The sequence below is a fragment of the Oryx dammah genome, unplaced genomic scaffold, assembly GCF_014754425.2.
Source record: "Oryx dammah isolate SB20612 unplaced genomic scaffold, SCBI_Odam_1.1 HiC_scaffold_2, whole genome shotgun sequence".
Classification (NCBI taxonomy): domain Eukaryota; kingdom Metazoa; phylum Chordata; class Mammalia; order Artiodactyla; family Bovidae; genus Oryx; species Oryx dammah.
Genome location: NW_024070186.1, coordinates 81,574,114 through 81,589,225, shown reverse-complemented (window position 1 = coordinate 81,589,225; position 15,112 = coordinate 81,574,114). Strand labels below are relative to the sequence as shown.

The 15,112-nt window shown below is 36.6% G+C and overlaps 1 protein-coding gene across 3 annotated transcripts in view; it reads left to right on the top strand.

Annotated features, from left to right (window-relative positions):
- Positions 1-15,112, top strand: part of FGF12 (fibroblast growth factor 12) — a 613,455-nt gene that overhangs the window by 413,049 nt on the left and 185,294 nt on the right. For all 3 annotated transcript variants that reach the window (XM_040253369.1, XM_040253362.1, XM_040253357.1), the window contains one exon: positions 2,089-2,192. In XM_040253369.1, the coding sequence (XP_040109303.1) occupies positions 2,089-2,192 (104 nt within the window). The remainder of the gene's footprint in view (positions 1-2,088; positions 2,193-15,112) is intronic.

The window sequence follows — 15,112 nt, the reverse complement described above, 5'->3', positions numbered from 1 at the left end:
CGCCTACTCAACTTCTGTCCCTTCTTTAAGTGTCAACTTGGGTCTCCTCTTCTGTGTGAGACATTTCTTGAACACTTCAGATCACAGATCTTCCATTTCCCTGAACTTCTGTACATAGAGAATATATATATATATAGAATGCATATATTACTTTTAATTATAGAAATACATTATACACTGTATCAGATTATTCCATATGCCTTAGCTTTCTCTCCCCAACTAGACTTTAAGGTCTTATACTACTTCCCATTTCAGTAACACAAGGACAATTGTAAGAACATGGGAGGAACAAAAACAAGTACAGATTCAAATTGTGGTAACAATTAATTGTTAAGCATCTGCTAAGATTTAGTCTCAGCTTTCATGACAGATCAGGAAAAAGACTCAAAGAGGCAAAGAGACTGGTCTGATGTCAAATATCTAGGAATTGAATACTGCTATATTAAACTTGTGGTCTTAGGCTTGATCCTTTGGAACTATCAGTTGAACATTTGACTAAAAGCCAAATACTGTGTACGTGTCTGTGTCTTGTGTGTGTGTGTGTGTGTGTCTTGTGTGTGTGTGTGTATGTTTGGCTTACTATTCCATGTTGAGAGAACCCCAGAAAATATACGTATATATTTTTCTTATATTCAAGACTGAGACCGGAACTGATGGGAGTTTTATCAGTAGAAAAGATAGATAAGAACTTCTAACTAAGGCAGGATGTTAAAGTGAACTACAGGGCTATTCTCTTATGTTATAAATATTTAGTTGTTATAAATATTTCATTCATATTCATGTTGCCATCTATACAGCCTAGCTATATGGTTGCTTTCCAACTTTAGGCAATATGAATTCTTTCAGGATAGAGATAATGTTTTATGCTTACGCTCATTTTGTAATTATCAGTGTTAACTAAAATAGTGCTGTATAGGGATATATAATTTATAGAAGTACACTTTTGAAGGAATTAGATTATCTTATTTATTTTCTTTCTGATATTTATGTACCTTCTCCAAGTAGACAAGGAGACTGTTGAATATTTTCAGTAGTGGACAACACAAATATTGAAAGACTACAAACATATTCTCATTTTATCGTAGGATATTTAATTAAATTTATGAAGTTGACTTTTAATGGTTTTGTGCATAAATATGGACGTATGTGTATATATTTGATATACAATATGTCCATCAGAGCTTAAGCTTTCTAGCAATCATTGATTCATCTATCTACTGCTGCTGCGGCTGCTAAGTCACTTCAGTCGTGTCCGACTCTGTGCAACCCCATAGACGGCAGCCCACCAGGCTCCCCCGTCCCTGGGATTCTCCAGGCAAGAACACTGGAGTGGGTTAAAAATAAAGAGAACTGTTCTCCTATTTCTAGCATAGTTAAGTATAAGCCAGGGGGCTTCCCTGGTGGCTGAGAGGTTAAAGCGTCTGCCTGCAATGTGGGAGACCCAGGTTCAATCCCTGGATTGGGAAGATCCCCTGGAGAAGGAAATGGCAACCCACTCCAGTATTCTTGCCTGGAGAATCCCATGGATGGAGGAACCTGGTAGGCTACAGCCCAGGAGGTTGCAAAGAGTCGGACACGACTGAGCGACTTCATTTTAAGTACAATCCAGTGGTTTTTGCTTTCATCTTGTGTGTTTAAGAAGACAGTGTTCAGGACCACAAGGAAAAGAAGCTCTGGTATATGTTATGAAGATCACATTTTATTTTTAATTATGATTCGAAATGTGTTTTCTTCTGTTAAGAATTTTTTGGTTCAAATTATTTGTTTGTTAGGAAAAATCGTCTTATACTACTTAAGCGTATGTTCATTTTGTAGAGTGGAGATCCTGGACTCTCAGATCCATGAGGGGCACCTGGAGTCCTTCTAATCTAATTCCTTTATTACAGATGAGTTTATGTGATTTACCTGAAGTCACAGAGTGTTAATAATTAGTCATGCTGCAGAAACAAGAAGTCAGTTCTCACTCTGAGAACTCCCCCCACCAACTAATATCAGCTCATAGGTTTTAATCCTCAAAAGAGTCATTTTAAGAAGCAAGATGATATATTCAAAAGGTCATTGATCTTTTCCTCTCTTTTTGCCCTCTAGCCCTCTTCAATCTAATCCCTGTGGGCCTGCGTGTGGTGGCCATCCAAGGGGTGAAGGCCAGCCTCTATGTGGCCATGAATGGTGAAGGCTATCTCTACAGCTCAGTAAGTACCTTGGTGTGTGTGTGTGTGTTCGTGCACACACAGAAACTGGCATTGAGAGATAATGAAGTAACCATATTTTAGGGAGAAAAATTACAAGTTGAAGTCATTTTATATTTTCCGACCCAGTGTGTCAGTGTTACTATACAAATTTTATAATTTATAATGTTAAAGATCATGCTTTGTTGAGAAGGAACTAGCATCTCTTCCTGTGATATAAAGTCTCTTTTTCTAGTTTCTACTTCTAGAGGATAATCTTGTGAATTTTATATTTAATTCAAGAGGTAAAACATTTTTCCTCTATGCTGTTACTTCTCTTTCCAACACAGTGGATGGTTTAGGAAGCTGAATTCTTGAATTTGTCTGGGAATCTTCTCTGACTTATTATGGAGAAAAAATCTTTCAGAATAGACTGTGTTTTTGTTTGTATTTAACATAACTGTGCAGTACCTAATATGTCAGATTCCTCAGATAACTGGAGAATTGATGAAATGAGCTTTGAATTCGGGGCTGAGCTATTTGAGTTTAATTTGCATTTCGGCTACAGTATTCCTTTGGGAAAGTCATCTCTTCTCTTTGACTTAATTTCCAAACCTTCAAAATGAGGGTGTTGGGCCTCAGGCTGTCAAACATCCCTCTTAAATCTAAAACTGTTAAAATTAGGCAGCCTCAGTAGCTACATTATGAGCCCTGGCATATTTGAAAGCAGTTAATAACCTCACTCTCAAGATAATAATTTATGCACTGAGACAGTGCATGGCACTGAATCTTGTGTATGTATATAATTCCTGTTATATCCTAAGGAAATTACATATTTCAGAACTATCCTTGAAAACCGCAGATTTCCACCTTTCTGTCTATGATCTCAGTAAATAGACTAAGTTATTCAGGAAGTTCACTTAGGCCTACTAGATTCTCAGTTAATTATTAAACAGCTTTTATTAAACACTTTCCATAGTCAGATGAATCTCTGGTACCCTATGCTTGCTTCCACCTGTCATTCTTATTAACGTTCTTAAAGTTGCTATTTTACTCCTGAACAGGTTCATATCTGAATATGCCTTTATATACCAGATGTGTACATGCACATTTTCTCAATGGTTCTAACCCAAACTAATTCTTAAAGGTAGATACATTTTTTGGTTAAAACAATGGGCTTTCATGCTTAATGTGTCATAATTCTAACATTTTTTCCAATTATTGTGAGTCTGTATTTTAAATGTGAGAATTAAAATAAGAAAAAAAGTTAGCCGGTTTTGTTTTGAATGACTCCAGTTAGTGAAACTTAAAAAATATATATTTTTTAATGTATTACAAGCTAAAACATTTAGGTGATCTTAGGATACTATTAACCAGTCATCAAGTAAACATCTGAAGGTAGACCATATTTATGTCTCTATTTAGAAGGTTGTTATTCATTTTTATATGTATTTAAAAGATCATAATTCAGGTTGTAATTCCACACAAACTTTGAGTTCAGATTTCTGAACCAGAAGTCATTTCCAAAGGTCTGGGAAGAAGGAAAATAAAAAGTATTGTCTGACAGTGGTATTGTAGCGTGTGGCAGCTGTGTAGGAGCCTGTGTGTGTGTGTCTGTGTGTGTCTGTGTGTGTCTGTGTCTGTGTGTGTATGAAGACGGTGGGGACTGGGAAGGGTCACTGTTGTTGGGTGCAGCTGTGTAGGAGCCTGTGTGTGTGTGTGTGTGTGTGTGTGTGTGTGTGTGAAGAGGGTGGGGACTGGGAAGGGTCACTGTTGTTGGGTGCAATCCCAAAGTTCCTGGAAGAGGCGCCTGAGCTGAGTATTCAGCATGACATACCTGAACTTCATGTGTGGCAACACTTTTAAAGAAGCAGTTTTCTCTCTTTGTTGCTAAGAGCTTGGCTTAAAATACAGGGATCGATCCCATAGGAGAGATTTTAAGAAATTTTTGACTAGAGAGTGTACAACAGGTGCTTTTTTTTGTAATTGATCGAACACCTTAGTAAAACCTGTTGAGTTACCTGATTTGGGTACCTAGAGTTTTAGTTTTCCTCTGCGCTTAAATTTACCAAGCATTTGCAACTTTTTTCCTGTGTGGTACTGCTAGGCTACTGGAACAATGTTCTTAATTATAAGCATGGCATCGCTGACATAGGGCATCAGGGTCCCTACTTTCAAAATCAGTCTCTTTCTAGATAGGACGAATAGTACGAAATGGTGGTTTTAAATTTTACACTAGCTTTTCCTACTGTCTGTCCCTTTGTTACAGGACGAAGTGGTGATAGTAACTCAGTTGTGTCTGACTCTTTGTGACCCTATGGACTGAAGCCCACCTGGCTCCTCTGTCCATGGGATTCTCCAGGCAAGAATACAGGAGTGGGCTGCCATGCCCTTCTCCAGGGACAGGACAAAAGGGGGCCAGTATTGGGAGAAGCACACCTGAAAGAGAATTGGGTATCAAGGCTTCGTCATACTTGTTTCCCTTCCTGTGTGTGCAGCATGTCTCAGCAAGAGAGCACTAGCATGGCCAGGAGCCTTGCAGTGAGTTAAAAACAGGCTGTTACAGGCTTTCTTGAGGTGCTTTTGGTATATATTAAGGCTTGAAGTTATTTGAAAAGCACTTTCCTACTTTATGGTAAACAGTATAGCTGAGCATACCAATAAGGTCCGTTCCTGGAATTTGAGGTGGAGTTGTAGGGGGACTGATGATATGTTTCTAAGGGCAAACCCTAGAGATCCTAAAGAAGCTCAGTTAGAATCCAAGAGGAATTCTCAAATGGTATCATGCATGTAGTGTCATTTACCTTGTCTGTATTCATAGTTAAGCTTGGAATTAATTTCCTTGCTACTTCTGATTCCCCTGCTCCTTTATCTCAAGACAAAAGAGAGAGTAGTAAAGACTACTACTTTACTATCAAGGACTATTACTTTACTACAAGGGACTATCTGGTAGCATAGAGCTAAAGTTTTGGAATCCATTCTGAAAGTTTTTATTTTAATAGGTGATTTTAATACATAAGCATTTAATGCGATTGTTGATGCATCTGGATTTGTTTTTACCCTTGTAGTTTGCACTTTTTGCTTCTATTTTATTTTCTCACATTATTGAAACATTTTCTTATTCTATCTGTATTCTTCTGCTAGTTTGTAAACGTAGGTTATAATCCTAGTCTTTTAAGTATTTATATTTTTTAACATACATGGATAGTTTGCTGAATAATAAAATATATTTATTTCTGTCCTTTTAAACAGCTGATAGACCTTGGTGTGTTTTCTTCCCTAGTAAACACTACCATTCTTGCCAGGAATTAGACTATTTACACTTTAAAATATGCACAGTTATTATTCTATAGTAAAAGTTAAATTTGTGAATCTTAAAGTAATTTCTGTGCACATAGGTTTAGTTTTCTTGTGTGTCAAATTTGGTCCTTCTGAGTTCACTTTTCTAAACAAAATCCTTTTCTGTTTGTTGGTCTATAGACTGTGAATTCCCTTCATTTCTAGTACCTGTGAAAATACTTTACTTTCACTTTCAGTCTTGAATTATAGTTCAGATAGTTACATAGTTTTTAGTAGACCTGTATTTTCCCCAACACTTTGAAAATTATATTCCATTGATTTCCTGCCATCTGTTGTTGACTGTAAGAAGATTGCTGTCAGTTTAATATTCTCTTCTTTGTAGATCATCTATGTGGAAAATTAAAGAAATTTTTACTCTTTATACCTCATGTTCTGCAAATTCACTATAATGTCTCGTTGTACATCTATATTAGAAATTCAGAATCAATTTCAATCCAAAGAAATCAGACTTCTTTAATTTTGGAAAGTTTTAACTCTTCCCATATACATTTTATTTCTCTGTTACAATTTCCAGCCTTTTGTGCTGATAGTATTTAAGGGACTTTCACTAGAAACCTGAAAATTTATCTACTCTAGAAATGATGCCACCTATTTTGTGATTTCAGTTACTGTGCTTTAAAGTTTTGGATGTCTACTGGTTTCCATTCCATATCTACTTGATCTTGACTGATTTCTGCTTTTACTATCTAGCTCTTTTTACAGAAAGTTATTAACTTATTTATGTCTCTGAGCATTCTTATAATACTTATTCAAATACTTACAATTCTTATAATACTTATTAGACTTTTCCATAAAGTTAATTGCTTTTGTAATGAATTCATGTTTCAATTGATGATTTTGTTAGCTGTCAATTTTAGAATAAGATTCAGACTATATTAGGATTTAGAGTTAGTTCTGCATATGTTTGAATTTTGTTCCACAGGCCCATTTCTCTTGTTTTTCTTTCTCCATGATCATCTTCCTTTTAAGTCTGCCCTCAATTTCCACCATATGTTTGATTGCTTCTGTGTAGCCTCTGGGGCTTCCCAGGTGGCTAAGTGGTAAAGAATTTGCCTGCCAATGCTGGAGACCAGGAGATGTGAGTTCAATTCCTGGGTCAGGAAGATCTCCTGGAGAAGGAAATGTCAACCCACTCCAGTATTCTTGCCTGGAGAATATCATGGACAAAGGATCCTGGGGAGCATGGAGTTGCAAAGAGTCTGACACAACTTAGCAACTAAATAGCAACAACAACAACAACAAATCAAACCTCCAGTGGCCTTAGTTTAGAAAAAGATTTTGAGTCATTTCAAGACTCGAATCCTAGCATAGCACTGGGTTAGGAAAGGGGGCCTAGGTAAGAGTATTGCTTGGTCTTATCTCTCTCATAAGGATGCTATGTCTGTCATTGCATCTTGTTTAAAATAGTAGCCGCATTAAAAAAAATACAGTTTATATACAATATTACATTAGTTTCAGATGATCTACATAGTGATTAGAAATTCATATACCTTAGAAATAATCACTGTGGAAGTCTAGTGACCACCTGTCTCCATACAGTTATTACAATATTATTGATCATATTCCTTATAGTATATAATAAAACTCTGGGTCTTATTTATTCTGTAATTAAAACCTTATACCTCTTCATCAGTTCACTTATTTTGTCCAATCCTACAACCCCCTCCCATCTGACAACTACCAGTTTGTTCTCTGTATCTATGATTTGTTTTCATTTTGTTTTGGTTGCTTGTTTTATTTAATAGATTCCACAAATATGTAAGATCATATAGTATATGTCTATATCTGGCTTATTTCACTTAGTGTAATACTCTCTAGAGCCAACAGTGTTGTTACAAATTTAATAATTTATTTTTCTTTTAAATGTTCCATTATATATGTGTGTGTCTGTGTGTTTGTGTATGTGTGTGTGTGCACGCGCGCACACACACTCAGTTGCTCAGTCATATCCTACTCTCTGTGACCCCATGGGCTGTAGCCTGCCAGGCTACTTTGTACATGGGATTTTCCATGCCTGGGAAATGGGAATGGGAATAGCTAAATCTGATGCTTCAGCAGGAATACTGGAGTGGGTTGCCATTTCCTTCTTCGAGAAATCTTCCCAAACCAGGGATCTAACCTGTGTCTCTTATGTCTTCTGCATTGGTGGGTGATTCTTTACCACTAGCCACCTGTGAAGCTCCCATATGTATGTATGCATTATGTATATATATGTGTATATACACATATGTATATATACATTTTTTTATACATTCATCTATTGATCGACACAGGTTTTTTTCTATATCATGGCTATTGTAAATAATGCTTTAGTTAATATATTATTATTACAAGATATTGAATATAGTTCCCTGCAGTAAACAGTAGGCCCTTGTTGTTTATATATTTTAATGTTTATTTTTAAAATCAACATTGCTTATCCTATTTGCTGTTGCAATTAAAGATGTGTGACTCCATACTGTTACAGCATAATATCTTGGCACTACCTTTAGAATTCTATACCTAAATCTGATGCTTCAGCAAGAACAATGTTGAGATTGCAATATGATACTGACTTTACATTGAAAAACTGAGTCAAAATTTATTGAGATATATAGAAGGGGTCTCTGAGGAAGAAGAAAAGAGAAAGCCAATTTCGAAAGTTATTGGAAGAAGACTGCTTTATGCCCACAAAATGGCATTAGGATTTTTTTATTTTACACCTCTAATTTCTTTTCTTCCCCACTATCATAAATGTCCAAAATTTTCCATCACTGAGGATAAATAAAAATTTTCTCATTTTCTGCAGCCAAAAATAACACCCACATTTTACACTTTAGTAGGACATTTATCTGTGTATTTCCTTTCTTTTGTTGGAATTATTTTCATGCCCTATATTAATTTTGATGCAAGTTCCTTGAAGTCAGTGATCATATTTAATATATATAATATATACTATAAGACTTCCCAGGTGGTGCAGTGGTAAAAAATCTGCCTGCCAACGCAGGAAACACAGAAGATGCAGGTTCCGTCCCTGAGTTTGGAAGATCTCCTGGAGAAGGAAATGGTAACTCACCTCAGTATTCTTGCCTGGGAAATCCCATGGACAGAGGAGCCTGGCACGCAGGCTCCTTGGGGTCGCAAGAGCAACTGAGCACACACCCATGCTTGCATCTAGAATATAGATAAAAAAGAGTTGCCCACTCTGGAATTTGAGTTTCTCCATCACCTGACTTCCCCATGGAATGCTTTGAATTTGAAGTATATGCAGAATTATTTCTTGGGTAATGGTGTCTCTGAAAAGTCTAATATTAAAGGAGAGATGGGGAGAGAGAGGGGGAACACCTTAGCCATTAATGCCAAATGAATCATAGAGTTTTGAAGTTAATGGTGCCTGAAGAGAGAGAAATCAAAAGCCAAACCACAGAGGCTTGTCTAGCAATTAGATTGTCAAATATTCAGATTAGATCATTTGCATAATTTTTCCCATATACTTGAAGTTTTCTTGAATTTTATATTTCTTTTTTATCCTAGGTTGATTTTTGGCTATAGTACCTAGAAAATTGCTTATTTTACCTACTTTTTAAAAACCCTCATATATATATATATAAAAATATATATATATATAAACTGGGTTATTTTGATCAACACAGCTCAAGAATCTGGCTGTGTTGCTTACGAACATATAACATGAAATCGTGTTGCTTTGCTTAGAATTAGGTTGTTTTTCTTCAGAAAGAATCAGCAGGTTATTAGTTATACAAGGAATGAATGATGATAAGCATCCACTTTTACCTTATGATATTTTCAGTAATAAGTGGTACTGGATTTATTCCAAGAGTTTATAATTTCTGGAAAATGTTAATACTTTAGCTCCTGAGCTAGTCTTAATTGTAAAAATTAACATGTATTTCCTGTAGCATTTTTTATGAAAAGTAAAAATAGGATTAAGAATCTAAGAGTAGCACTAATGAGAACCTTTGGTTGAATCATTTGAAAATGATACTACAAGTTAGATTTTTGTCTTTCTACCTTGCCATTGGGCACATTAGGCCAACATGTAGTCATATATCCCAAATTTCTCAGTTGTGTTTCTTAGTTCATTAGTGAATCAGGTAGTATTAAGTAGTATGTAAGAATGAAATCTTTATAAATAAAACTGAGTTTGAATCACAACTCTGTAACTTACTTCCTTTGTGTCATTGGGGAGATTTCTTAACCTTCTAGACTCCGTTTCCTTATATATAAAATGGAGATAATAATGAAAATACCATCTTTATAGTGTTGTAGCAAGGATTAAATGAGATAATACATGTAAAACCCTAGCACTGTGCCTAGTACACAGTTAGTCCTCAGTGTCAGCTGCAAGTAGTAGTAATAGATATATTAAATAAGATGCTCATTGTAGACTAAATCAGTTTCTTATCATCAGTTCATAAAGTTCACGTAGGGTAATGCTACCCTTATTTTCAGTGGTAATTCCTGGTTTGGCTAATCTAATATCTTTAGCCACCCTGGCCACAGGAGGTTGGTTGCAGAGTATCTCTCATTAAGTTAGAGCCAGTTAACTTCAGGCCAAAGACTTGACTTTATCTGTTGAAGGAGAGTTTCCTTTTTCTCTTTTAAACTGAATTTAGAACTTAGAGGATCGAGGGCTACAGCAGTCTTAAAACTACTAGGAGAAGGACTTCCCTGATGGTCCTATGGTTAAGACTTCACCCTACAATGCAGGGAGTGCAGGTTCAGTTCCTGGTCGGGGAGCAAAGGTCCCACATGCCTCGAGGCCAAAAAACAAAACAAAGTAGATGCAGTTTTACACCAAATCCAATAAAGATTTTAAGGTTAATAATAATTATATTAGAAAAAACAAAATACAAGGAGAAATCATGGCTTAGAATGATTCCAACATTCAGAAGACAGAATGTTTCCAGGTGGAAAGATGGAGAAACCAGGTCTTGTTCACATCCTTTGACATTGCACATGAAGACATACCTGGAGCCAGCCCTACCACTGAAGTTTTCAGTTTTAGGAGCCAATTATTACCCTTCTGTGTGAACCAGTTTAGGCTGCATTTTTTTTTTAACCTGATAAACTGACAACAGAGCAAATCAATTTTCAGAGTTTTAATACTTTCCAAGAACGCTAAAGCTCCGTTTATTTCTTGTTCTCCATGTCATGTCTGCTGAAGGATTTCCCAGTGGCCTTGTTCTGTGGAATTAGGTCTTTACTGTGGCTTTCTGGGCTAGCTTGATTCCCAAAAGAGATTCTCTGCTCTTACTACTTCTGCCTTCCCTTGCCTGTTCCCCTCCAAAACCAATGTAAGAATTTTTCATTTGCGTATATACGTATTTCTTGGGTTTGTAATGAATAAATGATCAAAAGATAGGACTCAACAACTTTTCTTCTTTGCCCCCCATCATGGGCCACTTTTTCTACTTCTGGGGACATTTTTCAAAATATCTCCTTATATAACTCACTTGGAGGGAAATATATAAAATAAGTTATAAGCCATGCCTTTGATAAACTTCAGGGATGGGAAAAAAGCAGTTATGAATGCTAAATGAGAGGGAAAATCAGTAAGTAATCAATTGATATTTGAGTGGAATAGAGAGGTAGGACATGGAACAACAGACTGGTTCCAAATAGGAAAAGGAGTACGTCAAGGCTGTATATTGTCACTCTGCTTATTTAACTTCTATGCAGAGTACATCATGAGAAACGCTGGGCTGGAAGAAGCACAAGCTGGAATCAAGATTGCCGGGAGAAATATCAATAACCTCAGATATGCAGATGACACCACCCTTATAGCAGAAAGTGAAGAGGAACTAAAAAGCCTCTTGATGAAAGAAAGAGGAAAGTGAAAAAGTTGGCTTAAAGCTCAACATCCAGAAAACGAAGATCACGGCATCTGGTCCCATCACTTCATGGCAAATAGATGGGGAAACAGTAGAAACAGTGTCAGACTTTATTTTGGGAGGCTCCAAAATCACTGCAGATGGTGATTGCAGCCATGAAATTAAAAGACGCTTACTCCTTGGAAGAAAAGTTATGATCAACCTAGATAGCATATTGAAAAGCAGAGACATTACTTTGCCAACAAAGGTCCGTCTAGTCAAGGCTATGGTTTTTCCAATGGTCATGTATGGATGTGAGAGTTTGGACTGTGAAGAAAGCTGAGCGCTGAAGAATTGATGCTTTTGAACTGTGGTGTTGGAGAAGACTCTTGAGAGAGTCCCTTGGACTGCAAGGAGATTCAACCAGTCCATTCTGAAGGAGATCAGCCCTGGATGTTCTTTGGAAGGAATGATGCTAAAGCTGAAACTCCAGTACTTTGGCCACCTCATGGGAAGAGTTGACTCATTGGAAAAGACTCTGATGCTGGGAGGGAATGGGGGCAGGAGGAGAAGGGGACAACAAAAGGTGAGATGGCTGGATGGCATCACTGACTCGATGGACATGAGTCTGAGTGAGCTCCGGGAGTTGGTGATGGACAGGGAGGCCTGGCTGCTGCGATTCATGGGGTCACAAAGAGTTGGACATGACTGAGCGACTGAGCTGAACTGAACTGAACTGAAAGCAGAGAAACAGAAGCAGTTCATTTTTATGACTAAGTCTGAAGATAAGTCCACTAATTAAATAGACGGCACTGAGGAAAAGAACAAGAAAAAGCAAAATAAAAAAGCATATTGATAGCTGGTCAAATTAGAACAATTGTCAGACAAAGACAGATCACAGAGTACTACATTTTGAGGAGATTTCAAGTCTACAGCTTACTGTATTTCTGGTGCATTTAAAGTTTGTTTTTGCAACATAGATTTTTAAAATCTAGTAGTTAAATTGGGGAAATGGTTTAGCTGCATAGAAATGTATATGTCAAAACTGACATATATTTCAGGAATCTCTAAATGAAAACGAAGAAATTTTGAGGCCACTGAAAACATCAGTCTCACATGGGTACCTGTGTCATAGTTCATCCAGGAGCATTCCAATTTGGGTCTGATGTCTTAGTGTAAGTAACTGTTTGACCCTTAGAGGAGTCTGGATTAGGGTTTGGGTAACAATTATATAGTCAGATTATACATGATCCTACATTTGATTCAGTGGGTGATTACATGTCAATATAAGCATGAGATCTCACTGAATAAGTTGAAAATTTCCTTTTCTGATTTCCTTTCCAACACCAACTTTTAATGGTAAATTTCTTGTTTATTTTCCTGTATCACTCAGTGATTGAGTATGGTTGTGAGTACGAAAAGATACACATAGCAATGGTTTAAAGGGATGAAAGGTTTAAGGTTTCTCATGTAACCAGATTCTGGAGCTAGATAGAGGTGCCAATGTCTTTACGTTTATTTGATCTTCTTCTCATGGTGCAAGATGGCTCCTAAATCCTTAGCTAACATGTATACATTCTGGGGAGTAAAAAGGGGCACAGAGAAAGAGATGAAGCCTTTATCAGGAAAGCACACTTTCCCAGAGGTTGCAGAAATGTCCATAGTGACGTCCAGTGATGACCACCCTGTGGACTGTAGCCCACCAGGCTCCTCCCTTCATGGGATTCTCCAGGCAAGAATACTGGAGTGGGTTGCCACTCCTTCTCCAGGGGATCTTCCCGACCCAGGGATCGAACCCTGGTCCTCCTGCATTGCAGGCAGAGCATTTTAACCTCTGAGCCACCAGGGAAGCCCATGTCACATAGTCAGCCTTAAGTGAAAAGAGTGTACGGAAATGTTTCAATTAAAAACAAATTTGATGGGGGAGGGGCTGTCAATAAGACACTGCCATATTCAACAAAATCATTGTTCCGTTAATATGGAGGAGAAAATGGATATTGGGTAGACACCCAACAACTGCCACCCTTCTCCAGACTAAAACTACAAATGTAGATAATGTAAGACATTGGGACGGGAGAGTCAGAGAGACAGAGAGCAAGTGAACATTTCGAATAATAGATCTGCACGTGTAGTTTCTTCACATAAGATCTTCTGAACCACTGTAAGTCTGGTTGGAAAAATTATGACTCTCTCCTCTGAGACACTGAACTCCAGTGACTAAAATACTGAACTCTAGAGACTAAAGGGAAGAGATCTTACCTGTACTTTTATTCAGGTCCAGATAGATTAGAATTTACGTGGAATTTGGTGACAGAAACTTTCTGCTAGTTGAGTTTGTGTTACAGATTACTAGATACTTCCTCCAAAATTTCTCTTGGTAACAAGGGCAAAGATGACTAAGCATTACCACTTCAACGTTCATTCTTTTATTTCATTGGATGGGTAAAAGTCCTCTCTGTAGGGAACTGTGAAAAGTCGTGAGGGAACTGAAAGCCGTAATGGAGGGGAACATGGCATATTGCCTTGTAAGGTTGTGTTTTTGCCTGTGGTTTCACTATAACTGTTCCTGAAACTCCAGGCATCGGCAACTTTTCCATGCTCCCATTTAACCAACAATTTATTACCTATTTATTTCGAATTCTTAGTGTGGCACAGATTGTCTTAGGCACTGAAGATAAAATGAAAAGCACGTCTTTGGTAGGAACACAAGATGATGTGGAGTCAAATAAATGTGGGAATTTGTTATTTAAGATTGGTTTTATAAAAGGAAAATATATTTCAGTAATAGAGAATAATAGAGAAAACTAATTGTGACAGGAATGCCATGAAAATTTCTTTGAGATGTTATTCAAGCTAAAACCTAAAGAATGAAAAGAAAGAACAAAACAGAGGAAGAATGAAACTAGCAGAGGCAGAAATAAGTGCAAAACATTCATAGGAATAAATATTTATAAATATTATTGTTTCTTATCCATTCTATCATAACTTTTGTACCTGGATTTTTAATTCTAACATATATTAGTTTCCTGATATATTCTATTTAAAATATTTTTATTTATCATGTGCTGAGTACTATTTTGGGTGCTCCAATCTTGAAAGAGGTAAAGGACAAACACTGCTTTCATACTATAATAAAAGAATGACATTGTTAGGGGTTAGTAAAGGAAGGAAGCAAGATTATAGAAACATAATGCATTTTATGTCTTGGCATATTTTTTAATTTTTAAATTTACATGAACTCTTACAATGAATTTCTTTCTGTTATTTGTATTATCCTTGTTTTTTGACTCCTTTTACATTAAATCCTGGGAAAAGTTGCATGTTTTTTAAAATTTCATATGATCAAGGAATTCTTTCTTTATTAATATTCCTAAGGAATTTCCAGGAACTTTCTCAGCTTTTTCAATGAAATGACTTCTTTGGCATTATTTTCAAACCTTGAAACCCAATTAGTAGCACATTTCCAAAAATATATGTATTTTAAAAGCTCCACACTACATATAAGAAGAACTTAAGATGGATCATAAACTTGCAGGAGCTAAAACTATAAATCTCTTAGAAGAAAGCCTAAATCTTTATGATCTTATGTTAAACAGTAGCTGCACAGACATGACACCAAAAGCATAAGCAACAAAAGAAAAAATTTCATCATAATTAAAACATTTGTGCCTCCAAAGACACAATTAAGAAAGTGAAAAAGACAGCTCGGAGAAAGGCAGAAAAGTTAGCAGTTCATTCATCTAATAAGGAATGTGTATTTAGAATATATAA